Source organism: Orycteropus afer, unplaced genomic scaffold (genome assembly GCF_000298275.1).
Source record: "Orycteropus afer afer isolate SDZICR_OR568_19922 unplaced genomic scaffold, OryAfe1.0 scaffold00330, whole genome shotgun sequence".
Lineage (NCBI taxonomy): Eukaryota > Metazoa > Chordata > Mammalia > Tubulidentata > Orycteropodidae > Orycteropus > Orycteropus afer.
Window position 1 is genome coordinate 3,741,118 of NW_006921917.1, and position 26,731 is coordinate 3,767,848.

General features: G+C 50.2%; 3 protein-coding genes across 3 annotated transcripts; 2 read left to right on the forward strand and 1 right to left on the reverse strand.

Moving 5' to 3' along the window:
• Positions 1–606: 606 nt before the first annotated feature.
• MED11 (mediator complex subunit 11) lies at positions 607–7,099 on the forward strand. The gene is made up of 3 exons (XM_007952324.2): positions 607–691; positions 905–1,035; positions 6,962–7,099. The coding sequence occupies exons 1-3, from the start codon at positions 607–609 to the stop codon at positions 7,097–7,099; spliced, it is 354 nt and encodes a 117-aa protein (XP_007950515.1).
• A 923-nt stretch (positions 7,100–8,022) lies between these two features.
• Positions 8,023–11,560, reverse strand: CXCL16 (C-X-C motif chemokine ligand 16). The gene is made up of 5 exons (XM_007952359.1): positions 11,491–11,560; positions 11,013–11,145; positions 10,647–10,729; positions 8,717–9,133; positions 8,023–8,063 (listed from the first exon to the last, which is right to left on the reverse strand). The coding sequence occupies exons 1-5, from the start codon at positions 11,558–11,560 to the stop codon at positions 8,023–8,025; spliced, it is 744 nt and encodes a 247-aa protein (XP_007950550.1).
• A 1,219-nt stretch (positions 11,561–12,779) lies between these two features.
• On the forward strand, positions 12,780–19,374 carry ZMYND15 (zinc finger MYND-type containing 15). The gene is made up of 13 exons (XM_007952326.1): positions 12,780–13,341; positions 14,248–14,482; positions 14,570–14,725; positions 14,986–15,146; positions 15,712–15,861; positions 16,176–16,256; positions 16,391–16,507; positions 16,618–16,706; positions 16,797–16,895; positions 17,039–17,192; positions 17,280–17,338; positions 17,616–17,776; positions 19,203–19,374. Exons 1-13 carry the CDS (start codon positions 12,780–12,782, stop codon positions 19,372–19,374), a joined length of 2,196 nt encoding a protein of 731 aa, XP_007950517.1.
• The last annotated feature ends 7,357 nt before the right edge of the window (positions 19,375–26,731 follow it).

The window sequence follows — 26,731 nt, forward strand, 5'->3', positions numbered from 1 at the left end:
TAAATGTGGACGTGGTTATGTTGGCGAATGTCTTGTGTATGCTTTCACCACAATAAAAATTTTAAAAAATAGATAGATAGATGGATAATCTGTTTCAACTGGGTTCGTGGTCGGGGAAAAAGCTAGGGTGAATAATATAACACTCACCAAGACGAGCTTTCCCCAGGCCCTGACTATGGCAGAGCTGGGCGGGCAAAATTATCCAGTCTAGACTACCCCAAAGCTTCCACTGTCATCATCTAGTACCCACCAGAGACTTAATAAATTCTTGTAGAAGAAATTAAGTAAAGAACACAAGATAGTGTCCTGGAGGTTGACAAGCTCGAATGGCTTCGGGCGGAGGAGTATTTCAATACAGCCTCTAACCACACATCTGGTCCCGGAAGACCCGACCAAACGCAGGAGAGCCTGGGAGTTGTAGTTCACCAGGTGGACCACCCCCCCCCCCCGAAAAAAAAAAATAAATAAAACTGCGCCGAGCATCCTGGGAATTACAGTGCCAGCTAGCGAGCACTATGCGCAGGCGCCCACCTACAGCCACTTCCGTGCTCAAGCGTCATTATTTCGCAAAAGGAGAAAGGCCGGTGGAGGATTCCCAGAGTGATAATGGCTACCTGCAGCCTGGCAAACGAGAGATTACGCGCTCTGGAAGACATCGAGCGAGAAATCGGCGCCATCCTTCAAAATGCAGGTTTGGAATGCGACGAGCAGACGGCAGGGAGGAAGAGCGAGGCTGAGCGGCTTGCACATGTACCGATCAGTGACTAGGAGCCATGGTCGGGAGAGGTCCTGAGCGCTGGAGCACCTAATGTGTAGGGAGGTTGGAGGGGCGGGAGGGACTGGCTTTGGGGTGGGGCTAACTGGCAGTCTTCCGGTAGTTCAGTCCTTTCTCCGCCCCCGGCAGGTAACGTGATCCTGGAACTGTCCAAGGAAAAAACCAATGAGCGGCTCCTGGACCGGCAGGCGGCGGCCTTCACAGCTTCAGTCCAACATGTGGAGGCAGAGCTGTCGGCTCAGATCCGCTATCTCACGCAGGTGGGTAGGTGAGGGAAGTGGTAGGAGCAGGCCCTGGCTCTCAGGACTACGTTTGTAGTCCGAGATGGAGCTTTGGCCTAGGGAGCTAGGGGAGGGCCAGGCTTCCCAAGCTGGCCTCACGCCTAATTGGACCGGATAACGAAGCAAGACCCCTCGTTTACCAGGTCGGTCTCTTCCTTTCAAAGGAGAAGATTAAAGGCCGCCCTGCCTGTATCACTGGATTGCATCTCATTAGTCAGCGGACCGGGAAAGTGCCTGGGAGGGGGCATGCAAAAAATGCCAGAGGCACAGGATTTGCCTTTAGAAACTTGGCCTGACTGTGGCATGAGACCCCAAATGCCTAAGTCTAGAGAAAAAGGACAGGATTGAGAGGGTTCAACAGCTACCACCATTTACTAAATTCTTAACGCTGTGCCAGACACAGCACTATGTTATGTAACCGTGCAAATCTTTGTTGTTAGTTGCTGCTAAGTCTATTCAGACTCATGGCAACACCATAGCATGGAGGACTCCATAGCGTTTTGAAAACTATGACCTTTCAGAAGCAGATCACCAGGGTTGTCTTCTAAGGAGCCTCTGGAGTCCACCTTTCAGATCTCCACCCATAGACTCCACAGCAGCTGTTGTTAGATGCCACCAGTCGATTTTTCAACTCATCGTGACCCCATGTTGACAGAGTAGAAGAGCTCAATAGGGTTTTCTAGCCTGTGATCTTTACCAAAGCACATCACCAGGTCGTTCCCCAGCGGAGCCACTGGGTGGGTCCAAAGCACCCAGTTCGGTTACCAGCTGAGCTCTTAACCTCTGTGGCCAGGGCTTCTTACAACTGTTCGAGGATGTAATTTTTGTCACCTCCATTTTATGAATGAGATTAACAGAAGCTAAGCCACAAGCTTTCCCTGCTATCATTCAGGGCCTGTTTAGTCAAATTAGGCAGAGCTTCAGTTTGTCCTCTGGCTACAAAGGGAAGGAACAAAAACAGTTAAAAGGCAAAACACTAGTGGAAAACACTGCCCTTAGTCCCCTTGGCTTTTACCACAGGGTAATTCAGAGGTTTTGGTATAGCTTCCTGATGGTTCTGCTTGTAGAACCCCAAGATGCAGCACTCTATCCAATCACACAGTAACCAGGGCCACAAGTAGTGGCCACACAGCCATCAAGTGCCATTAGGAACCAGGTACACTCCTGTGATTTTGCAGCCATTCAGCGCTATCACCCATTGGCAGTAGAACACAGGAGTCCAGCCCACTATTTAGGAGGGGGACTTGGAGGGAGACGGAACCTACAGAGCTTTACTTGGCTCAAAACAGACAGAGGTGCACACTTGCAGGAGCACCACCCAACCTAAACCGTCCCAGAGGTGGTAAACTCCCTCTCGTGGCCACAGCCAGGAGGTGTTGCGGTCTCTTACCACGACGTGGTTTTCTGCAACAGTCTGGGTCTCGGAAAAAGAAAGGTTGTGCCCCCTCCTCTCCTGTTAACCCCCATTACACAGAGGCTCAAACATGCCCTGATATATCTCCTGTGGCTGCCCAATCAGTTCCAGCCAGAGGCTCCAAGTTTCAGTGCTTGAGAAGGGAGCTGGCCACAAACACAACAGCTGTTTCTGTGGTGGACTGCAGCAAAGCTGTTGGCCTACTCTAGAAAGACATTGGCAGCCCTGAAAGGAAGAAAGCGGAGTAGGACATACCCATGGTTGGAAAGACAGGTATTTAGTGCATACCAAAAGGAATAACTTTTACCCTTCTACTTGGATCATGCCTGTGCCTCACCTGGGGTGGTGAGAACAGCAGCTGCTGTGGGCATTTTCCCTGAGGGTACCATCTGTGCTGCCCTGGGGAGGCCACCTGAGGGGTTATGAGTAAAGTCACCCATTTTGCTGTATGTCACTAAAGGCAACCCACTTCCATCCCTCACACTGTAGCCATTGTTCCGGTACAGGTAAAGCATGACTGTTGAGGACCTCCATGCAGCAGGATGGTGGGTTCCTCCATATCCAAAGGGATGAAGCACCAATATATGGTTCTCCATCCCCACACCAGGTCCTGAGGCATTCAGAAAACCATACTGCTTTGCTCTGGCAACCTCCTGGGTAGATGGACTTCAGGGGCCTGTGATGTCACTTGTATCATGGTTAGAGGATCACAAAGGGCTCCCAGCCTGGCATGTGGAGGCTAAAGCTCTAGTGGGGGCCAAATTTATTAACCTCAGAGCCTCGGGCATCAACTTAGTCTACTCTGCCAAAGAAGCCTTGTCTGGTAATCTACCTGCCAGTCCCTTATGTGTCTCTCCAGGATCCTGGGGCAGTAGATGACTCGGGCACTGGCATAAGCACATGGGGCAGTTTTGTACAGCAGCCACCAAATCACTATACTTTACAAAGCACTATGCTTTACTGCTTTGCCTGCCTCCGGCTGTTTTCCAGCCAACGCAGACACTATGGTGCCTGTTTTTCTGGTGAGCCCCGTGGGCAGCTTCCCCTTCTGGATGCACCATTCTAACCTGTGCTATGTAGCACCTACTTCTTGGTTCCCTGGAAGGGAAAGAGGTGAATGGGTTGTTACATGAAACACAGGTCAGCGTCTGAGGGTTGGAAGTGATTCTAAATGTCTTGCAACAGGGATTTCCCCCACAGAACCTTGTCCATTACCATCCATTGCTCCACATACCACTGGCCGGGGGCTCTGGCAGCATAGTGCCTAAGGCACTTGACTGCTAACCAGAAGGCTGGCGGTTCAAACCCACCAGCCACTCCTCGGAAGGAAGATGGGGCAATCTACTTCCATAGTGATACTGCCTCGGAAACTCAAGGAGGGGTTGCTATGAGTTGGGTCCGACTCAACGGCACATAACAACAACATATGCCACTGGCCAGTTCACATGGTTAACCCATAGGCTGCTTACCAACTGTCTGTACAAAGGGTTAAGGGCCAGGGCTCATGATTGCTAACCATCCACACAGCCTTTAATTTGACTCACTGGTTGCTTTATCCTGAGCCAGTTTTACATCCTGCGGCTAGAGCCATCTGTGGACCAGGCGGTCTGCTGGCAGTGGGCCTTCCTCCTCTCAGCGCAGAGGGGAGGTGGCTCCAGCAGCACCCCAGCCCGTGCGGGGTGGGGGGATGTATCGTCTTGATACGTAGCTGTTCCCATACTGTGCTCAGGGCTTCCATTGTGCAGCCAGCACTTCGCTTTCTCAAAAGCTTGGTGCTGTTCTTTGTCCCAGTCCCATGACGCACTCATTTTTACCAGTTGATAGAGTGGTCTCAGACACTGAGCTAAGTGGGGTATAAATACTCTCTAATACCCCAAAAGACCCACAAAGGCCTGCATTTCTTCTAGTGTCTTTGGGGTGGAGTGAGCTTGTACCTTAGGAAGCTCTGGTGGTGTAGTGCCTAAGGCATTTGACTGCTAACCAGGAGGCTGGCAGTTCAAACCCACCAGCCACTCCTTGGAAGGAAGACTGGGCAACCTACTTCTGTAGTGATACCACCTTAGAAACCCAAGGAGGGGTCGCTGTGAGTCGGATCTGACTCGATGGCAGTGAGTTAGAGTTTAAGCTCGTACCTTATTGACTTTGGCTTCAGGTAACAAACAGGTATTACCCAACCAGACAACCCCTAGAAATTTTACTAATGTTCCCAGCCCTTGCACCTTTTAGGGAGTCATGGCCCATCCTCTGCCCTGTAGGTGAGTGATTAGAGCATCTAAACAATCTTGTAACAGAGAAACATCTTCAGCAGTTAACATGATGTCATCAAGGTAATGAAGCCAACGGACAGTAGCAGGGAAAGAAAACAGGTTCCTAGCAACAATACCATGTCATCACTAATGGTTTATAACAGAGACATTATGTTTGACACCCCTTTCACCATTTTTACCTATAATTGGAATTTCTCACCCTTAGAATATCAGGAGCTCTGGGTAGCATACTGCCTAAGGCACTTGACTGCTAACCAGAAGGTGGCGGTTCAAACCCACCAGCCACTCCTCAGAAGGAAGGTTGGGCAATCTACTTCCGTAGTGATACCACCTTGGAAACCCAAGGAGGGGTCGCTTTGAATCGGGTCTGACTTGACGGCAAATAACAACAACAACAACATCAGTTAGAAGCTCTGGTGGCGTAGTGCCTAAGGCACGTGACTGCTAACCAGAAGGCTGGCGGTTCAAACCCACCAGCCACTCTTCGGAAGGAAGGTTGGCGATCTACTTCCATAGTAATGCTGCCTCAGAAACCCAAGAATGGGTCACTATGAGTCGAATCCGACTTGATGGCAGTGAGTTTAGAGTATCAGTTGCCAAGAGGGGGACCTTGAAACCTCTCAGGGTTTCCAACAATAAAGGTACGTCCTGCCCCTGTGTTAACCAAACTGATGCTCGTTTGTCTTTGACCAATGTATTGTGACTTCTGCATGGGCCTTTGGTCCTCCTGCAGGTGACCTCAGCTCCCACCCCCTAGTCCCTAGGGACTGAGAGGGTTGACCAGGAGGCACGGGGCACTTCCTCATGGGGAAGTCCACCCACATCTGTTCTTGGGTTATTTTCAAGGGGCTGTCAGACAGCTGACAGCCTGTTTTTCTTTTCCCACGGCTAACACCCCTCTAGCCCTCTGTTTCACCCACGTCGGCTGCTCCAAGCTCCAAGCCACATATAGATAGTGCCAGAGGGTGAGGCCACCCATAAGGGCCTTGCTTTCATTTCTACAGCAGAGAATCCACTGTCTGGCCCTGCCACAGCCGGAGTTAAGCTCCTGTTACTGACTCTGGCCGCAGACATCAACGTGGTGCTGCCCTGTGAGCAAGGGGAGAAGCCGGGTGGGGGGGTGGAGGGAAAGCAGAGCGTGGGCAGGCAGCTTCTCCACACAGCACACAGCACACGCGGGAGCCGACCCAGTCTGGCCATCTCCTCCTGGCACCCACTCTCCCTTCCCGCTGCTAGTTCTTGCTGCCCTCGCAGCCTGAAGCCAGAGAGGGGCTGGGGCTCCAGCCTACAGAGGGGAGGCTGCAGCGGGCCAGCAGGCGGGCAGCAGGACTTCCTCACTTACACTCTGTGCTGTAACTTGCTGCTCCTGTCCTCAAGCTGCCGCTTCTTCCTCCCTCTGTTTGTGCAATCCTAGCTATTCACCCTGTTTGCGCAATCCTAGCTATACACAGAAGCAGCTATTTAGAACATCAGCTGTGGCCCCACACACTGTCACCATCCTTTTCTAACTATAGTTCCCCCCAAGTGCTCTTACATACAATTTCATGGCTACTTGGGCATCAGTGGCTAGTCAGACCACCCTGAGCAGCTACTATTTTGCTGAACGCCACCTCTAGTCCCTCTTTCCCACACTTATGAAAGCATGTGCTTTTCCACAACCGTGTCGTGCCACTTGGCATTTTCAGGGCGTTCCTGTACTCACCCGGTGATGCACGCGAACCCAGGAGTTCCCCTGGTAGGTGTATATGGGCCAGATCTCCCCACATGGAGGTCGCTGGCCCCTGAGATTGCCCCTGACAGATGCATCTCCTTTATCAGCCATGTCTTTGGTCTCCTGGCTGGCTTGCCAATTGCCTGGGCTTGAAATTTGCCTAAGGTGCCGTGAGACTGGAGGAGGAGGCTGGCAAGTTCGTGATGGTAATACAGGAGTTTGTTAAGGCCTTTCTGACTGAAGCTGGCCTGTGGGTGGTGGCAGTGCTACTTGGTTTCTCTGTGCCCCCCAGGGGGAGGCAGGGGTTTTTATGACCCAGGTGAACAAGGGTATCTCAATGCCAGGGACCCAGACCTCCAAGCCCACTGTAGCAAGTGGTACATAATAGTGACTTAGCAAGCAGAAATGAGCTAGCCATATTCGCCCTTGTAAAAGCATGTTCCCTTACAGCCTGTCTGAGGGGGGCTAGGTTAGGGAGAGGGTGCCCCATTGATGATTCTAACTGTCCTGTAGGTGGCCACAGGGCAGCCCCATGAGGGCTCCAGCTACTCTTCAAGAAAAGATTGTCAGATGGCCCTGAAGCGAGTGGACTACGCCCGCCTCAAGCTCAGTGATGTGGCCCACACCTGTGAGCAGATGCTGGAAAACTAGGCCAAGCAGGTGAAGCAAAACATGGAAGGAGACCAGCACCTGTACCCAGGCCTGGAGCCCTGAAGGGGTGAGGCGCACAAGCTGATGTCGACGTGTCTTGCTGGTCACAGTGTACTGAAACAGGAGGAAGGGTGGCAAGCCTGAGACCACCACTGCACTCTGCCTCCTCTCGCAAGGAACGCCTGCGTGGCACTTCACGAGACTGCCACCAACGAGCTCAGATGCAGGGAGAGACTCACTCAGCCCCCTTCTCAGACACTGCCTGTCCCTGGCCCAGGCTTCCCACAGACTTGGCCCAGCAAAGTCACATTGTTCTTCATGAGGAAAAACAAAACAAGAACTAAGGAATTTAGTAATAAAAGTAATCAAAACAAGAAGATGAGACTGTCACTGGGGCATGGGAGGGATTGTGGAAGCGAAAGCAGCCTGTATGGTGTCGGCAGCACAGCATTGAGGGAAGGAAGGTGGGAAAAGCGGAGCCGTTGCTGTGGGGCCCAGGAGAGGGAAGGGAAAAGGGCTGGGTTTGGGGAGGAACAGCTGGTATGATGTGAGGAGAGATTTGGAACAAGAGGGAGCCATCAGCAGAAGCCAAAGCCAGGAATCATGGGAGAAGGGCAGGGCCCTGAGGCCAATGTCTACAGAAAGAACGGCTGATAATCAGAAAAATAATTTTTAGTAGTTTAATAAACACATACAGAATTTGTCCTAGGTACTACTACAGTGTAAAAGGGGTTTTACAGAGTAACACTTTATTTTACAAAAAAGGGGGGTGTCTGAGAGAGGGCAGCAGTTGGTTAATCATTAATTAAACATGAACGAAAATACATGATTTCTATGCACAGCATTTTTCAAGTACACATTGTATTGAATAAAGCACAGTTTGCCCTCGGAGCTTCCATTCTTGTGAGAGTCTGGATTAGGTGTTAGGAGCCTGATGCCACCGGTATGTAATGGAGCTGCAGATCTGGAAGGGACAAAGAAGTTGAGATGAGCTCTGAACTCAAAGGGGCTGGACAGGGGGTGGGGGGCATCACTTGAACTGGGGAATCGGACTCCAGGACCTTAACCCCACGACCTGGTGTACAGTAAACCAAAAACCCACTGCCGTCGAGTCTGTCCTGACTCAGCGACACTACAGCACACACAAAGTAGAACTGCCCCCTTGGGTTTTTGTGGCTGTAAATCTTCATAGAAGCAAACTGCCACGTCTTTCTCCTGTGGAGTGGCTGGTGGGTTTGAACCAATGACCTTTCAGTTAGTAGCCGAGCATTTATCACTGCACCACCAGGGCTCCTTCTGGTGCACAGCAGATGCTCAATAAAGATGTATGAATTGAGTGAACGGCCCAATTTTCTCCACAACTTCATCTCCAACTAGCCTGCTTTAGCAGCCGTTTTCTCCTAAATACTGCTGCAAGCGCTGGTCTCTGGGCCCACAGTGCCGTCCCTCCTACACTCTAGTTTCTAGCTGACCTATCTTCCAAGGCCTATGGTCCATAAGGAAGCCAGCCTGTATCTGTCTGACTAGGCAGGTCTTCAGCCACCCGGGAGCTACTGGGACGGCCCCTGACAGGGAGACTCTGGCCTCCTGGGGGCGGAGTGCAGAGGTCCAGTTTACCTGGGCAGTACTGTTTTGACTGTTCCCTCCTCCTCTTGCACAGCACGTAGAGGAGGACTCCAGTGAGAATGAAGACGGTGGCCAGGAGGGACAGCACCGCAACCATGGCTGAATTCCCACCTGGGGGACCCACACGGTCTTCCAACTGCTTCTGGTTCTGCCCAGCCTCAGGCCCAGCCGCCAGACTGTGGCCCACAGTGGGAGTGGTGGTTTCGTTGAAGGGGGTGAGACTTCTGTCCAAAGACGGTGCTGCTGCTGGAAGGGTGGGCAGCTGGGTAGACAGCAGAGTGGGTGGCAGATACATCCGGGCAGAGGTGCCCACGTCTGAAGTCCCCTTTGTGGGCTCAGGAACCTCAGTGCTGAGGGGAGGTAAATGCTTTTGGAGAGCTGAATTCTTCACGGAGACATATCCACATTCTGAAGAAGTAAGAAGAAAGGAATCAGAGATAACCAGGGAACAAGGTGAGGAAGCAAACAGAAGGAAGGGTAGTGGGTCAGAGAGCATCAAGTGGACAAGTGAAGGCAAGTAGAAGAGAAAGGTAAGGGACAAGTCAGCAAACCACAGGACTGAACTACGAACAGAATAACCATGAACCAAGAACAAGTGATCCTTCTGAACTAAGAAGTCAGGAGATCTGAGTTTGAACTCTAGCTCTGCTACAAAGTAGCTGTGCTTGTCTCAAAAGTCTGGAACTCATTTCTTTCAGCTGTAAAGTGGGAATCACTTTAGTACCAAGGGCCAGATTGCTGTGGGAATTAAATGAGATAGGTCTGTGTAGTCCAAAGGGTAGTATGCACACATACCCACCGAGGCTGTGAGATGTGGTAGACTTCTGGTGGAACATAAAAGAATATTTTGTATTTTAATGGTTGTGTATTTATTCTAGAGGGAGCTCTGGTGGCATAGTGCCTAAGGCATTTGACTGCTAACCAGAAGGCTGGCGGTTCAAACCCACCAGCCACTCCTCGGAAGGAAGGTTGGGCAATCTACTTCTGTAGTGATACTGCCTCGGAAACCCAAGGAGGGGTCGCTATGAGTAGGATTTGACTTGACGGCAGTGAGTTATTTATTCTAGATGTCTATTCTGGCACATCAAATTTGTGATTTCATGGATGTTAATGCTTAGCACTGGTGGCACAGTGAGTAAGACATTTGGCTGCTAACCAGAAGAGTCAGCAGTTCAAACCTACCAGTTGCTCTGTGGGAAGAAGATGAGGCAGTCTATTTTCGTTAAGATTTACAGCCTTGGAAACCCTATGGGGTCACTGTAAGTCAGAATCAACTCCATGGCAGTGGGTTTGGTTTTTAGAATGCTTAGGACAAGTTGTTATTTAAGTTTTTCAAAAGTGACTTACGCATATTTAAAATTTATTCATTTCATTGCATGTAAACTTCATCTCAAAAGAAAAAAGGAATCATAAAATATTGAACTCCAGTTAATAATATATATACTTAAGTGTTTTGTGATGAAATACAGTGATGCTTGCAATTCATTTTTAAATGCATCAAAAAATAAAATGAAATGATGATGGGCAGAGAAATGAGTAGAGAGATGGAAGTGCAATAAAGCAAGTTTAGTAAAATGTTAATATAGAATCTAGAAATATGGATATTACTGTGCAATTCTTTCCATTTTTCTATGTCTTTAAATGTTCATAATAAAATGTTCAAAGCAAAAGTATTGACCTGATTTCAAGAAAAATATTAAGTAAATAATAGCACTAGTGGTAAAAGGAATTAGCAAAAATCATGTATGTGGTTGTGTGTGAAGTTTGGTAAACAGGGACTTAGAAGGTATTTTGGCCAGTGTCAGAAGGTTCTGAGAAAGTGAAGTGTCACAAGACAAAGAGGTGATTCAAAGAAAATTGAAGGTGGAGTCAGGCTGAACCCTGGAGGCAGAGGCTGGCAATGAGAAGGAGAGCTACTCACTTTTGTGATCAAAGCAGCTCATCAACTCCAGAACCCACAGCTGGGTGCTGCCCCCACACACAGTCCGAGAATGCAGCTGGAACCTACAGAAGAAAGACCTGGTCTCAGCTAATGGCTCCTTCCTCCCTGTTCCTTCCTCATTCCAAAAGCATGAAGTCACCACTAAGAAAGAGCCATTTTTGCTGAGACTGGGAAGTCCCTATGTAGGTGGGACAGGGAAATGAGTGTGTGGGAAATTGGGCCCGATATAACAGAGGGGACTAGATCTGCCCACAAGGAGTTTAGCTCTGACCAGAAGAGGGTCCTAGAGGTACCCAGGAGGGAGGGCATACACAGACACTGCCTCCAAGGGATGAGTGAGATTACCTGACAAAGGGTGGACAGCGCTGGTAGCCTTTCAGGTGTTTTCGCATATGCTCCCTGCGTCCCGTTGGTAGGGGGGTAGAAATTACATGATCGCAGTGACAACTTCCAATGACACTGCCCTGGTTACCATTGCCTGAGCAGGACACAGGTGGTCAGCACAAGTTCCCAGGCCACGAGGCTCCCCCAGCTATTACTTAGCTTCCAACTCACTGCCTCATTTCAGCCTCACCCCTAGACTCCCGGGCCAGACTCTCAGGTTCAACCCACGCATCACATATCCCGAGACTCCATCATCCTACCCGGCCCCAGGTGGCTCTGCCCAAGCCCTCGCAACTGGCAGCTGACCCTCCCTTTGCTACCTTGGTGACCCTAGTGCGCCTGACTCCCAACTCAATCCCGTGGCCCTAGCGTCCCCTCTTACACTCCCCTCGAACCCCACCCCGCACCCTCCCACCCCCCAGACCGACGCCTGACCAACCTGGCAAAGTCAGGGACGCCAGCAGGAGGAGTAGGAGCGCGCGAGACGGAGGTCCCGTGCGCCGCCACATCTCCGCGCGCAGGAGGGTTTAGGGGACGCACCGTCCGACTCCCCGCCGACCGGCTCCTGGCGCGAGATGCCTGGCTGGTTTCCCAATGGCTTTCTCCTCCTCCCTTTGCTTGGCAGCGGGCGCCGAGTCCAGGCGGAAGGAGCGGCCGGAGGTCACGACCGCTGGTCCCCGGCTCCCCACGGTCTGAACAGGCTCGCGCTGCTCGCCAGCCTCTGCCGCCTGGAAATCCCCGGGGGCGGAGCGCCCTGCCCTGCGACCCCGCGCCGGCACCGAGCCTTCGCGGAGGCGCAGCCAGGAACGTCTGAAGAAAGCGAAAGGAAACCCAAGCGGCCGAGCGAGGAGAAGCAGGCTGGCAGTGGCCCAGCCGGGCCGCCCCGGTGCAGGGGGCCCCCTCCAGCCGCCCGCCCCCCGCCCGTCCGTCCCCGGCCGGTCCGCGGGAGCTGCGAAATGGAGGAGGCGCTGGACCTAAACTCCTCCAAGACGGTTTCGCTTCCCTGCCCTGCTGCCCTGCTGCCCGCTTCCGCCGCCGCGGAATGTAGTCCCAAGGCGGCTTTAGGGCGTCTGGACGCGAGCCTCGCCCAAACCCACTGCTAACTCCCGGGTCAGGACAGTGACCCGAACGCAGCATGCGCGCGCCCACGAGGGGCCGGCCGGAGGCGCGGGCCGCCCTGACGTCACGACTGCTTTTCCCCGTGCTATTTACCTTCGAAAAGTGGTGGCGGCTGCAGGTACCGGAGTCCTGGGGCGCCCGAGGGTAGGGGCTAGCTGTACCAAGGCCTCAGCCAAACCGAGCCAAGCCGAGGGGATACCTCGACCCATTGCCGCCTCCCAAACTCCACAGACTGTCCAAATTCTTCCTTCCCAGAAAGACCCTTCCTGAAGGATTAACCAACCATCTTCCATCCTCAATTCAAACCTCACTTTTGAGGATTTGAATCCTAAAATTTTGAGCCCCCAAATTTTGAGGCTTGAGTACTCGTCCTCAACCCTGATCTCCCACTTTCAAGCCTAACCCCTAGTCTAGTGCCTGAACTCCCATCCTCAGCCCTGAAACCCTATTCTCAGCTTCCAACATTCATCCACAGATTCCTCCCCAAGCGACTCTCAGACCTGACCCCTCACCTGCTCACGACCTAGCCCCAAACTCTCTCCCCATCACCCCCTCCCTCACCATATATTCCCCTTCCTCTGCTCAGTCTGGATCCAGGCCTCCGGAGTCATGGAGTTTGTGTCTGGATACCGGGATGAGTTCCTGGATTTCACTGCCCTCCTCTTTGGCTGGTTTCGCAAGTTTGTGGCAGATCGTGGGGTTGTGGGAGCCAGCTCTGAGGGCCGTTGGAGACAGCTGGAGGCTCAAATCAGAAGGCTGCCCCAGGACCCTGCCCTTTGGGTGCTCCATGTCTTGCCCAACCATACTGTGGGCATCAGCCTGGGACAAAGGGCAGAACCAGGTCCTGGATCAGGCCTAGGGGTTGCCCGTCTCTTAGGAGAGGAGCTCCCACTCCATCTGCAAGACCTGAGCCCCTATGTCAGCCTTGTCAGCCTGGAGGATGGGGAGGAAGGGGAGGAGAAAGGGGAGGATGAGGGTGCAGACCCAGAGAAGATGAAACCAGAGGAGGATGGGGACCCAGCCACTGCCAGCAGAGAGTCCCCGCAGGAAGCAAGCCCTCCAGGAGAGCCAGAGGACACTGAGCAGGAGGCAGGAATCTGTAAGGATGGCTGCAGAGAGGACAGGGCAGAGGACAAAACGAGGCCTGAGAAGAGGAAGGGACTGAGAAGTGGTAAGATCTGAGGGCTTGCCCTGCTCCACCTTCTGTCCAGCCATGTTCCCTGTTCCAGAGCCCTCTCCCAGCCCCCAGAACCCAGCCCAAAATCAACCAAACCAAACTCACTGCCATTGCGTCAATTCCAACTTATAGTGACTTCCATTAGTGTGAATCTTGACAGAAGTAGATTGCCCCATCTTTCTCCCACGGAGTGGCTGGTGGGTTTGAACCACTGACCTTCTGGCTAGTAGCCAAATGCCTTATCCACTACACCACCAGAAGAACTCCATAGAAGCCGACCCGGAGTCGCGAACTGATGGTCTTCAGGAGGTGTTTTCACAGTGTTTTTTTTTTTTTAATTTGAGCCAACATTTGAACATTGAAAGGGAAAAGAAATTCAAAAATCTGCATTTACACTTTCTCTCAAGAAAGCAAGAATGGCCAGACTTCGTCTCACCTATTTTGGTCATGTTGTAAGAAGGGACCATTCCCTGGAGAAGGATGTCATGCTTGGTAGGGTGGAGGGTCGACGAAAGAAGGGGAGGCCTTCAACAAGATGGATTGCTATGGTGGCTGCAATGATGAGCTCAAGTATAGCAGGGATTGTGGGGCTGGCGCGGGATCGGGCAGTGTTTCGTTCTGCTGTGCATGGGGTCGCTATGAGTCGGAAACGACTTGACGGCACTTAACAACAACAACTCAAGAAAAATGTAAAGTTCTGACAGTTGGCCTGCATTTCTACATGGCAGCAAGTGCTGGTACTTCATAGCAGCTGTCCCCCTTTGATGGGGCATACCCTCTTCACTTAGTCCCCTTTACTCACATAGGTTACTTGCCTACTTGCCTAGCTTCTGTAGGCTTTTAAAATTGGAACTCTGACCCTGACCATCTTTGCCCCCCGACTTGTCCCTCTTTCCCCAGAGGCCGCCCCCCTGCATGTTTCCTGCCTCTTACTGGTGACAGATGAACATGGCACCATCTTGGGCATTGACCTCCTAATGAATGGAGCCCGGGGGAGTACAGGCCGGGGCTCAGGAATAGAGAACCTGGCTTCTCGGGCCTACGCTCTCCTCTGCCACAGCATGGCCTGCCCCATGGGATCTGGGGACCCCCGAAAGCCCCGACAGCTTACTGTGGGAGACACCCAGCTCCACCGGTAGAGAAATCTGGCATCTGAGGGCGGGGGGCCTGGGGCCCTGGACTCCTGAGCCCCTAGCCTGACGCCATCTCCATCCCCATCCAGAGAGCTGAAGAGCCTGGTCCCCAGGGTGGGAGTGCAGTTAGCCAAAGCTCCGATGCGGACGTGGGGCCCCCGGCCAGGTTTCACCTTTGCCTCCCTTCGGGCTCGAACCTGCCATGTTTGTCACAAGCACAGCTTTGAGGTGAAGCTGACACCCTGGTGAGCAGCCTGCAAAGACGGGAGTGAGAGGGAAGAGGACCCCCACACTCAGGCCAGTGAAGAGGAAGTAGGCTGGTGGGGGACCCAGCAGACAAAGCAAGGGGCAGGAGGATGAGACCACGGGGACAAGAAAACAACGAACAAGCCAGCTGTTACAGAGTATACAGACAGACTGACAGACAGATGGGCAGCTTCAGGGCTGATAGGAAACAAAGAACCTACAGAGTAGCACTAGGTGCCCACCACCCCACCTCTCCCAGCCCCCAGTGTCGTGCCGTCTTGTACTGCGGAGAAGCTTGTCTCCTGGCCGACTGGCGGCGATGCCCAGATGATGTAAGCCACCGATTCTGGTGCCCGAGGCTTGCAGCCTTCATGGAGCGGGCAGGAGAGCTGGCAACCTTGCCTTTCACCTACACAGCAGGTACCATCTGGAGGTCAGGGTGTTGGGTGGGGGAAGGCTGGGACCAGGTCTTTGAGACTGGGGCCTGGATACTTAGGGAAGAGAACAGAGTCCTGGTATAGAAGTCCATGTGCTGGGGGCAGGGGTCTAGATCCCTGGAATAAGGACCTGGCATTATGTTTAGAGCTTGGGCTAGATCCCTGGGGCTGGAGACAGGGTCTCTGGGGCTGAGGATTTAGTGCCAGGGTTCCTGAGAGAGCTCAGAGGATGCAGGGATAGAGATTCAAATTCTCCCTCCCTCCCCAGCTTCACTACCAACTGGCATTGTGAGCTTATACCAATCACTTTCTTTCTCTGAGCCTCGGTTTCCTCATCTGCAAAATGAGAACAAAATAAATGTTAAAACCCATAGAATTGTTATAAGGATTATGCGGGCTCAGTGCCTGGTACATTGTAGCTACTCAGGAATGTTCCCTCCCTGACTAGAACAAGACTCAGAGACAGGGTCCTTGAGGGGAGGCAGAGGAGAGCTAAAGTCTGTGGTCCTAGCCCCCAGGCCCTCAACTCCTCCATCCTCCTTCTCCAGAGGTGACCAGTGAAACTTTTAATAAGGAGGCCTTCCTGGCCTCCCGGGGCCTCACTCGCGGCTACTGGACCCAGCTCAGCATGCTGATTCCAGGCCCCGGCGTGCCCAGACACCCCAGGAGCAACACACCATCCCTCAGCCTTCTCAGTGGTGCATGGGCCCTCTCTTCAGGCATGGGCCCCTCAGTCTGGACGAAAGTCTAGATAAGCCCTCCACATGTATACAAATACCCCCACACACACACATCTTCCAGGGCCACTACAGGCTTTCTCCCAACTCTGAAAAGATTCATTCCTTCCTACCCCACTTAGAAACCCCCTCCCCAGGCAAACCCCCATTCCTCTTGTTACAACTCCAGGCCCCCTCCCAGGGGGCACAGCTCCTTTGGAAGGAAGAGGGGGGGTGGGTCAGGTGGGGGAGATCTTACTGACACCATGCCCCACCCCTTCCTTTCATCCTCTCAGGAGATCCCTACCAGCTTCTCCAGGGGGATGGGCCTACTTTGATGCCTTCTGCGCCCCCAGATCCACCCAAGAGTCTCTTTGGTGAGCTGGAGGGACCCTGAAGGAACTAGGGAAAGCAACAGGAGCTGGAGGGCTAGAAGCCTAGGGGACTATTAGTCTGGAGGAGTTGAGATCTGGGGCTGGAGCCAGGTCCCCCTGTAACCCACTCTCCCCAGGCTCCTGGCAAGATTACTACCAGTGGCGAGGTCTCAACTTGGACTGCCCCATGGCTGTGCTTCTCACCTACCCACTGACTGTGTACTACGTCATCACCCACCTGGTGCCCCAGTCCTGTAAGGACAGCCAAAGCGGGGAGGAGAGGCAGGGGAATGGATGGAGCAGGGGGAGTTGGGAGACAGAAGGGAGGGAACCCATGTCTTTTAAGAGTTGGCTTCTCACCCAGTCCCTGAGCTCAACATCCAGAACAAACAGTCCCTGAAGATCCACGTGGTGGAGGCTGGGAAGGAGTTTGATCTCGTCATGGTATTCTGGGTACGTCCCATCAGGCCTAGAGGCTGGGCGTTGGGGTGTGCGGAGGCAGATGCAGGGTGGAACCCAGGTCTGTCCGCCTCTGTCCTGCAGGAGCTTTTGGTCCTGCTTCCCCATGTGGCCCTGGAACTGCAATTTGTGGGTGACGACCTGCCCCCTGAGAATGACCAGCAGCATTTTACCCTTCAGAGGGTAAGGGCTGAGGGGGGCCCTGCTCTTCAGTCCGGATCTCCCTACTGTCCTCCTGACCACTTCTCCCCACTGCCATACTGCCTGGAGAGAAGCCTGCGGTACCCTGACTGCCAGTGGCGTCCCCTCCCGCCCCCGGCCCCCAGGATGAGCCTGAAGTGTCTGTCCGCACTGGTTCTGGGCTATCAGCCCGGCTCAGCTCTGGGACTAAGGAGAAGGGGGGCCGCAGGAACCTGCAGATCAAGGTGTCAGCACGGCCCTACCACGTGCTTCAGGGGCCCAAGCCAGACCTGGTTATCGGTGAGAGCCTGGGGCCCGGGGGCAGGTAGGGAAAGCGGGGGAGAAGTCGACCTGGGGAGCCAGCTTCTTTCTCCTCTCCTCCTGCAGGATTTAACTCCGGGTTTGCTCTCAAGGACACTTGGCTGAGCTCTCTGCCTCGGTTACAGGTGAGGGATGGGGGCAAAGGGGAATTTCTGTCACCTCCTGTCCAGCTTCTCCTCTTCCTGAGTCCCTGGCCTCTCTCCTCTTACCCATCATCTGGTCCACAGACCTGGGTAGGGGAGCGCTCACGGATCCTCTTGTCCCTCTGTGTCTGTGTTGTGCCTCTTCCCCATCTGGGTTCTGGGGCCTCCGTTTCCAGCCCTATCAGCCACCCTAGTTGCCTGTAGGTCCCTGGGGGAAGGAGCCTCAGAGAACGTCTCTGCCGCTCCGCCCCACCTGCAGTCCCTCCGAGTGCCGGCCTTCTTCACCGAGAGTAGTGAGTACGGCTGCATGATGGACGACCAGATCATGGCAGTGGCCACAGGAGGGGGCACCAGCCCTCCACAGCCCAACCCTTTCCGCTCCCCTTTTCGCCTCAGAGCAGCAGACAACTGCATGCCCTGGTGAGGACCCGCAACCCTTCCTACTTCCTCCCTGAGCCTTAACTTCTCCGCATCCTAAAAGGCCCACTTCTGTCTCTGCCCTTGGGACCCTCCTCGTCCCATCTCTACCACTCGATTTTTCTTACCCCATGATTTGCCACCACCACCCTTGGTTTCAACAACTTCTCAGCATATTCTTCTTTAGATCCAGCCACAGAGTCTTCTGATACCTCGCCCCACTCCCAAAAAGGACCCAGCTACTCTTTAGCTAGCAGCTCTGGTAGCATAGTGTCCAAGGCACTGGACTGCTAACCAGAAGGCTGGCAGTTCAAACTCACCAGCCACTCCTCGGAAGGTCGGGCAATCCTACTTCTGTACTGATAATGAAATAGGACCAAACATGGGTCCCTGCCTGGTGTGCAGTCAGGCCAAAACAGTTTACACACTGAGTGATTAAGAGGAGAGAAAATTATTTATTGCAAAGCGGCAATGCAAGGAGTCAGGGGTACCCATACCCAGGTCTGACTCCCCAAAACTCCATCGAATTACAGTTTTGTAGGTTTTAGAAGAGAGGGTTATACATATTCATAAAAATTTCAGGCATTTGGGCATGAGATGGTTGACGATTGGCTGAAATTCCTTCGCTGCCTCGGTTTAAAGAGACAGTGGAGTTTTGAGCCAGTGCAGGAACCAGATGAGTCACACTGGCTTCCTGTCATCAGCTGATTGGGGCTTAGGCCGAGGGAAGAGTGTTAGTTCCCAGTAACTTTGTTCCTCTCTGTCCCATTGTGCATGTCTGAGGAGCAGAGTTAATTTTCAGGTTGTTTCCTAAGACACATTAACACATTTATTACTTGTGCCTAAGGAAATAGCAGGAAAGAATTTTTTTTTTTTTTTTCCATTCAGTTCTTAAGGAACTGAGCTTATCATTTTTACTCATCTGTCTCCAATCAGGGTGGGGAAATAGTAGAGGGTAATTATGTTTACTTATCTATTCCCATCAGAGTCCTATCTGTTCTAATTAACTAGGGTAGGGGAAATAGTTTGACTTTACTCTGTTTCAATACCACCTGGAAACCCAAGGAGGGGTCGCTATGAGTCACGTCAGACTCCAGGGCATATAACAACAACCCTTTTTAGCTAGGCTAGCCCCAAGCCCAGGAGCTCTGGTAGCATAGTGCCTTAGCACTTGACTTCTAACCAGAAGGCTGGTTCAAACCCACCAGCCATTCCTCGCAAGGAAGGTTGGGCAATCTACTTCCATAGTGATACCGCCTCGGAAACCTAAAGAGGGGTTGCTATGAGTCAGTCTGACTGGATGGCACATAACAACAACAACAACAAGCTCCAAGCCCAGCCTGGAACACAGGGCCCCCACAAGCCCCGCCCCTTGGGCATCCCGACCCTCCTGGCCCCGCCCCCTGACCGCGTCCATCCCCTTCCTCAGGTACTGCAATGCCTTCATCTTCCACCTGGTCTACAAGCCCACGCAAGGGAGTGGGGCTCGCCCGGCGCCGGGTCCCGCGGCCCGCGCACCAACTCCTGCGGCTCCTCCCGCTCCCGCCCGAAGGCGCCGAGGAGAGAAGAAGCCTGGGCGGTGGGCGCGCAGGCGGAGATGAGTTCTGAGATGCTAGCCGGCCACCTCCTCCCCCAACACACGTTAGTTCAAAGGAGGAAATGGAAAACCTCAAGGCCGAACGGGAGGACTGGTTGGTGGAACATGAAAAGGTAAATAAAATGACTTGTTTGAAATCACTGAGTCACTGAACTGATTTCTGTTGTTAATTGTGGAGCTGATTCTATTCCTGGTGACCCGGTGTGTGCTGAGTAGATACTGTTCCGGGGAGTTTTCAAAGCTATGAACCTTGGAGGCAGAGCGCCAAGCCTGCTTTCTGAGGCGACTCTAAATGAGTTCTAACTGCCAGCCTTTCAGCTAAGAGTCTGTTGCATAGCAGTCAAGCGCCTAACCGTTTGCACCACCCAGCGATCTCTTTGGATCATATGCTCAAAATCAGGTTACTAAACTAGGAGGTGATGATGAGGAAGCCAAGGACTTAGGGATACTTTACCACCCTCCAAGTACCTGGGAGATGCAAATGGTTAAGGAGTCCACCCAGAGGCACCTTGGAAGGCCTGACTATCTGCTTCCCAAAAATTAGCCACTGAAGACCTTATGGAACCCGGTTCCACTCTGACACACACGACATTGCCGAAAGTTGGAATCCAGTTTATAGCAACTGGTTTTACATTCCTTCTGCCCCTTTCGGTCCCTCTGATGCTGTCCGCTCTCTTGCTTGGGACTCTGACCCTCCTTGGTAATCCCAAACCTCTCTCAGTGTATATGTTGACAAGCCATTTTCCAGCTGCAGTAACCCTCAGGAACCCACTCCAAGGATAGAAGCACAGAGGGGCTGCTCACTAAGGTAACAGGAATATCTCACACAACCTCCTAGGGGCACACAGACCCCTTGGTTTAACTTCAGTGAAAGGCCCCAGACACCAGCTGTGGAAGTTAGAAACTTGGCAGCCATCCTTGACTCCATGGCTCTCATCCCTCATATCCAATAACAACCAACTTCTGCTGAGTCGGTGTCTTAAAGTTTATTAAATCTAACAGCTTATTATTTCTAGTCCTGTGTAGTCTGCACCTTATCTCATCTCCACATTGGAACCTATGTATTTCTAAAACAGACATTTGGACACATTACTTCTCAATGCAGTGGAGCACCTGACTGATTAAAACTCTTTGGTGACTTCCTCAGCTCTTAAAATCCTCTTGAGTGTGGCCTGGGCTTAATGAACAAACTATTGCAAGGAAAAAAAAAAAAAACAGTGGAGAAACCTGGCAAACACGACCTTAACCAAGTGATGGAGGTTAATGATAAGTGATAACTCATGCTGGCATCATGTACCCCCTGATGTGCAGTGGTGAGAGGGCCACATCGCCTTTGTGGTACACTTCCCCAGAAGCCATATCCTCAGTGTAACCACAAGAAAGCACAGACAATCCAAATTATGGAACAATCTACAAAATACCTGATGACCATTCTTCAATAGTGTCAGAGTCATGAAAGGCGAGGAAAGACCACGAAATTGTCAGGTTGGAGGAGACTACAGAGACATGACAAGGAACCACGAGGTGTTATTCCTGGATTGGATCCTGCAACAGAAAAACTAGAGAACTCCAAATAAGTCTGTAGTTTAGCTGATTGTATTGTAGCAATGCTAGTTCCTTGGTTTTTATAAACACACCATGGTTATATAAGACGTAACAGTGGAAAGTGGTTCAAGAGCATATGAGAGCACTCATCTGTAAATCTAAAATTATTTCAAAACATTTTTTTAAATCACTTAGACTCCTTAGTATAGCTTTTTTTTTTTTTTTAATTCCCTCAAGGTGTTTGGTTACGGCTAACACGGTTTCATAACTTAGTCTCCTGTATGCTCTTCTACTTTCATGGATATATTCACAGCACATGTAAATACATAGGGATACATAGCCTCTGCCAAACCTATGTGTATTTGTAGGTATAGTCCCATTTTCCTTCCCACCTCTGTTCAGATTGAGTATCTATGCATCCACTCATAAATTATTATTAAAGTATGGCTTTTTAGCATGGTGTCTGTCATTCTCTTTTATTATAAACATTTTACTATCTAAATTTCCAAATATACACAAAAGCCCAGAGTCTTAGCATAATTGATTTCCATATAGCCATCACCCAGCTTCAACGATTATCAACATTGTGTGCACTTGCGGTGCAGTGAATTGGTTGGTATGACGCTTCTAGCTATGGTTTTTGTGACTCCCACCAGATTAGTAGGTGGAACTATGCAAATGTGAGATGTTTGTGGCCCACCAAGGGGATTGGATAGCTTGTTAGTAATGTAAATAAGGTACTTGGCATCTTTGTGGGACTGGGACCATGCAAATAAGGTATATGAAACCCTGACTTTGGGATTGGTCAGGTTTGCCATGCTGCCAGGCTTAAAGTGAGCCCTCCCGGTGGCAGAAGGGGGGAATCTCACTGCCATCAAGAGAGAAGAGCCAGACGTGGAGTGGAGCACATCCAGGGACCTGAGATCCCCAAGCTGGACCTCCTTGGCAGAAAGACAAGTGGCAGATGAAGCTGGCTGAGACTTTCGGCTGACACAACCAGCTGAGAGGTGGCAGCGGTGGACCAGGGGGCACAAGGCAGAGCGGCAGGCTTGACGGCACAGAGAGCAGGAAGGCTGAGTGCCTTTGGGCAGGAGGCTTGCTGGGGGAGTGAGGTTCATCTAGGTGTACCCATCAGGAGCCAAAAGAGCTTTGAACACTTGCCTGACCAGGGCAGAGGCCAGGCTGAGAGGCCTAGGGCCAGAGAGGCATGGAACACTTTCCTGATCAATGACTTGTATCTTGATAAACCCTATAATTGTGAGTATTGTCTGTGAGTTCTGTTGGAGAGACTGCAGAGACATGACAATGAATTATCAATCCGTTGCAATGAATTATCAAACCCCACAGAGAAGTAGTGAGTGCATGGGAGGGATGCCACTCTTCCCACTTTTTTCCCAGAGTATTTAAATATACACCCCAGACATTGTCATCTCATCCATAGGCATCTTTGACTAATAAGGACCATCTACAATGAATAATAACCATCATACCATTATCACACCCACTAAAATTCACAATAATTCTTTAATACCTTATAACATCCAGTTCATATTCAAATTTATTCAAGTTATCTCAAAGATGTCTTTGACAGTGGGTTTGCTCTAATTAAGAAGTAAATAAGATCTATTCATTACTTCGGGTTTTTATATCTCTTAAGTCTTTTTAATTCTGTAACAAAACCCTCTTTCTTTTATTTCTATTTTATTGTCATGCCACTAATTCTACGAAAAATGGAATAATTTGTCCTGTAGAATGTTCCTCATTCCAGATCTAGCTGGTTATTCCTCCCGGTGTTATTTAATTTGTTCATCTGTCTCCTTTATTTCCTGTAAACTGGTAGTTAGATCTAGATGACAAGGCCTTTTTGATGTGGTTCCTGCCAACCTCAGTAGGCTGATCTCATGCCACTTCCTGCCCTCTCTCTACTTTGTTTAGAGCCAGACGCCTCTAAACAAAGAAGCTCAACTGATTCCTACAGGTCTCAGCCTTAAACATCACTTCTTTAGAGAAAGCAGGCCTTCCCTGACCCCCACATGAGGTTTGACCCGCCCCCCTCCCCAGTTAGACCCTCATGGCACCTTGTTATGTACTCTAGGTGACTTTTATCACACTTGTAATCTCTTGCTGTCCTTCCAGCTGTAAACTGGGAAAGGATAGTACTACATCGACCTCTGAAGGTCTAGCCTGCCTTGTTGTTATTATCGTTAGGTGCCATTGAGTCAGCTCTGACTCATAGTGACAACAGAATGAAACACTGCCTGGTCCTGCACCATCCTCACAGTCCTTGCTGTGCTTGAGCCCATTGTTGCAGCCACTGTGTCAGTCCATCTCATTGAGGGTCTTCCCCTTTTTCACTGACCCTCCACTTTACCAAGCATGATGTCCTTCTCCAGGGAATGGTCCCTTCTCACAACATGACCAAAGTAGGGGAGACGAAGTCTGGCCATTCTTGCTTCTAAGGAGCATTTTAGCTGCACTTCTTCCAGGACAAATTTGTTAGCTCTTCTGGCAGCCCATGGTATTTTCGGTATCCTTCACCGACACAATTCAAAGGCATCACCTCTTCTTTGGTCTTCCCTATTCATTGTCCAGCTTTCACACACATGTGAGGCAATTGAAAATACCATGACTTGAGTCAGATGCACTCGAGTCTTTTTATTATTATTATTATTATTAAATTGTGACTTGGCTGAAAGTTTACAGAGCAGATTTATTTTCCATTCAATCAACAGTTCATACACATTTTGTTCCATGACAGTGACTGCAATCCCCACAATGTAACGGCTCTCTTGCCACTTCCTCCCTGTGCTTACCTTTTCCCTGTGTCCTTCTTTCTATGCATTCCTGGCCTCTGAGCTATCTTTCAGTGCAAATGCTGCCCTTCTGATCTCCCATGGTTGATTGTTCTAAGGATTGTACCTACTGGTGTAAATGTTCACCTTATATAGCTGTCTATTGTTTGGCTGGAAGCCACGGGAGTGCGTTCAATTCCAGGCCTGAAGGATGACTAGGAGCCATAGTCTCAGGGGTTTCACCAGTTTCTATCAGACTGATATGTCTGATCTTTTTCATGATTTTGAGTTTTGTTCCACATTTCTCTCCCATTCTGTCCAGAATCTCCCACACTGATCCCTTTCCAAGTGGTTGACCATGGCGCCCCTTGATCTTCAAAGTGACATCTTTGCTCAACACCTTCAAGGTCTTTTGCGGCAGATTTGCCCAGTGCAATACATCTCATTTCTTGACTGCTGCTTCCATGGGTATTGATTGTGGATCCAAGTAAAATGAAATCCCTGACAACTTCAGTTCTTTTCTCTGTTTATTGTGATGTTGCTATTGGTCCATTTGTGAGGATTTTTGTTTTCTTTATTCTTGAAATGTTCTTTTTGATGATGAATGCAGCGCTATTCCTCTTCAGTTTGGCACATGGTAAAAACCAGTTGCCAGTTGAATCAACCCTGATGCATGGTGACCCCATGGGTATCAGAGCAGAACTGTGCTCCAGAGGGTTTACAATGGCTGATTCCTTGGAATTGGATTGCCAGGCCTTTCTTCCAAGATGTCTCTCTGTGGACTCAAATATCCAACCTTTCGTTAGCATCAAGCGTGTTACCTTTGGCAACACCCAGGTGCACATGGTAGAATCTCAATAGCCATTTACCAAGTCGCCTTTCCCCTGTTCCTCTCCACATTCCTCCCTTTTCTTCTCAGCTTCACCTTCCACAGCCAGACAGTGGACACCTAGGTTCCTGACGGATTGAGGGAAAACAACTTTTCATTGCTCCTTCAGCCAGAAAATAACCTTTCCCTCTATTCCTGCCACCTACTACATAAAAGCAGAAAAGGATATCGTTATCTCTGAGAGCTGGGATTTCTAAAGATTTATTTATTTTGTTTAGCTGTACTGCTCTTTTTTTTTTCCTTCCAAGAACATTCTGTAATAGAAATGTTTCATTTACAAATTATTCTTCTCACTAATTCATTTACCAAATATCGGTTGTATGTGCACAAGGCCTTGTGTTGCACCTTATAGATACGATGGGAAAAATGATGATAGTCCCTGCCACCATGAAACTTAACATCTAGGGCAGGGGTTGGCAAAGTGTGACCCTCTGGCCTAATCCATCCTACCAGCTGATTTTGTATGACCTGCAAGCTAAGAATAAATACTTTATACATCTTTCAATTGGTTGGAAAAAAAAAAGGAATATTTCATGATATGAAAATTAGGTGAAATTCAAATACAGTGTCCCGAAATAAAGCATGTTGGAACAGAGCCACTCTCATTTCTTTATCTATTGTCCATGACTGCTTTCATGATACATGGCAGAGTTTGAGTACTGTAGTTGTGACAGAGACCAAGTGGCCTACAAAGCAGAACATTTACTCTCTGGTCCTTTACAGAAAAAAAATCTGTCGACTCCTGGTCTAGGGCAAGATTTTCAAAATTCAACTTTCCAAACTTTTGTCAACTTAGTAGGCTACAAGCAGCATTATCTCCAAAATGAAATAGAATTAAAATATCAGTGTGTATCACATGTAGCAGTCAGGACATTAGACGATGTGTAGCATTGGGAAAGTCAACTGCGAAGGAACTGTATCAAGTGCTGAGGAGCAATGATATCTTCTTGAAGACTAAGGTGCGCCTGACACAAGCCATGATATTTCCAATTGCCTCGTATGCATGTGAGAGCTGGACAATGAATAAGGAAGACGGAAGAAGAGTTGATGCTTTTGAGTTGTGGTGCTGGCGGAGAATGCTGAAAGTACCATGGACTGCTAAAAGAACTAACAGATCTGTCCTGGAGGAAGTGCAGCCAGAATGCTCCTTGGAAGCAAGAATGGCCAGACTTCGTCTCACCTATTTTGGTCATGTTGTAAGAAGGGACCATTCCCTGGAGAAGGATGTCATGCTTGGTAGGATGGAGGGTCGACGAAAGAGGGGGAGGCCTTCAACGAAATGGATTGACACGGTGGCTGCGATGATGGGCTCAAGTATAGCAGGGATTGTGGGGTTGGTGCGGGATCGGGCAGTGTTTCGTTCTGCTGTGCATGGGGTCGCTATGAGTCGGAAACAACTTGACAGCACTTAACAACAACAACAACAAAATCACATGTAGTAAGCTTAAATATTGTTTTGTGAAATATGTTTCACTTCTATATACAATATGTTTGTGTTTGTGTGTGCTGCATCACAATGTGAAATGTATTTCTTACTTTGGACCATGGCTAAAACATCTGAAAGCTACTGGCTTAGAGGGCAGCTGAGAAGAAACAGAAAAGTAACTAGAAAATTATAGTACAGTGAGATTGGTGGTTTGATAAAGCAGCCATAAGATTTTCTGGGACACAGAGGAGGCTGTCAAGGAAGGCTTCCTGGAGGAAATGACATCTAAGCAGTGACCTGAAGGGCAAGCAGAAATTAGGCAGGTAAAGAAGAAGAAAAAGAGTAGAAGAAAATAGCATGTGCAAAGACATGGGTAAGAAAGGCACTTGGGAGGAACTACAAGTGGTTCAGTGTAGCTGGAGTTAAAACAAGATTAGACTCCCTATCCTCATCACTATCACGTTACTCTTTTCTTTATGCACTTATCAGTTATTTTATTATCTTCTTCATTTATTTATTATTCTTTTACACACACAAACACACAGACACACACAAGTAAGTTCAAGGAAAGTGGAGACCTTGTTTGTCTTATCACTATGCCTTAGAGGAAAGTTGGGCAATCTACTTCTGTAGTGATACCTCCTCAGAAACCCAAAGAGGGGTAACTATGAGTCGGGTCCAACTCGACGGCAATTGAGGTGTTTTTTTT

Bases quoted from the DNA above. Each gene is read 5' to 3' on its own strand.
- MED11 (XM_007952324.2), top strand. From the start codon at position 607: ATGGCTACCTGCAGCCTGGCAAACGAGAGATTACGCGCTCTGGAAGAC. The intron at 692-904 runs GTTTGGAATGCG...CGCCCCCGGCAG, and splicing joins CGCCATCCTTCAAAATGCAG to GTAACGTGATCCTGGAACTG. The intron at 1,036-6,961 runs GTGGGTAGGTGA...ACTGTCCTGTAG, and splicing joins AGATCCGCTATCTCACGCAG to GTGGCCACAGGGCAGCCCCA.
- CXCL16 (XM_007952359.1), bottom strand. From the start codon at position 11,560: ATGTGGCGGCGCACGGGACCTCCGTCTCGCGCGCTCCTACTCCTCCTG. The intron at 9,134-10,646 runs GTGAGTAGCTCT...TTACTTCTTCAG, and splicing joins GAGCTGCTTTGATCACAAAA to AATGTGGATATGTCTCCGTG. The intron at 8,064-8,716 runs GTAAACTGGACC...TGTCCCTTCCAG, and splicing joins GTCAAAACAGTACTGCCCAG to ATCTGCAGCTCCATTACATA.
- ZMYND15 (XM_007952326.1), top strand. From the start codon at position 12,780: ATGGAGTTTGTGTCTGGATACCGGGATGAGTTCCTGGATTTCACTGCC. The intron at 16,257-16,390 runs GTGAGCTGGAGG...CACTCTCCCCAG, and splicing joins TCCACCCAAGAGTCTCTTTG to GCTCCTGGCAAGATTACTAC. The intron at 16,707-16,796 runs GTACGTCCCATC...TCTGTCCTGCAG, and splicing joins ATCTCGTCATGGTATTCTGG to GAGCTTTTGGTCCTGCTTCC.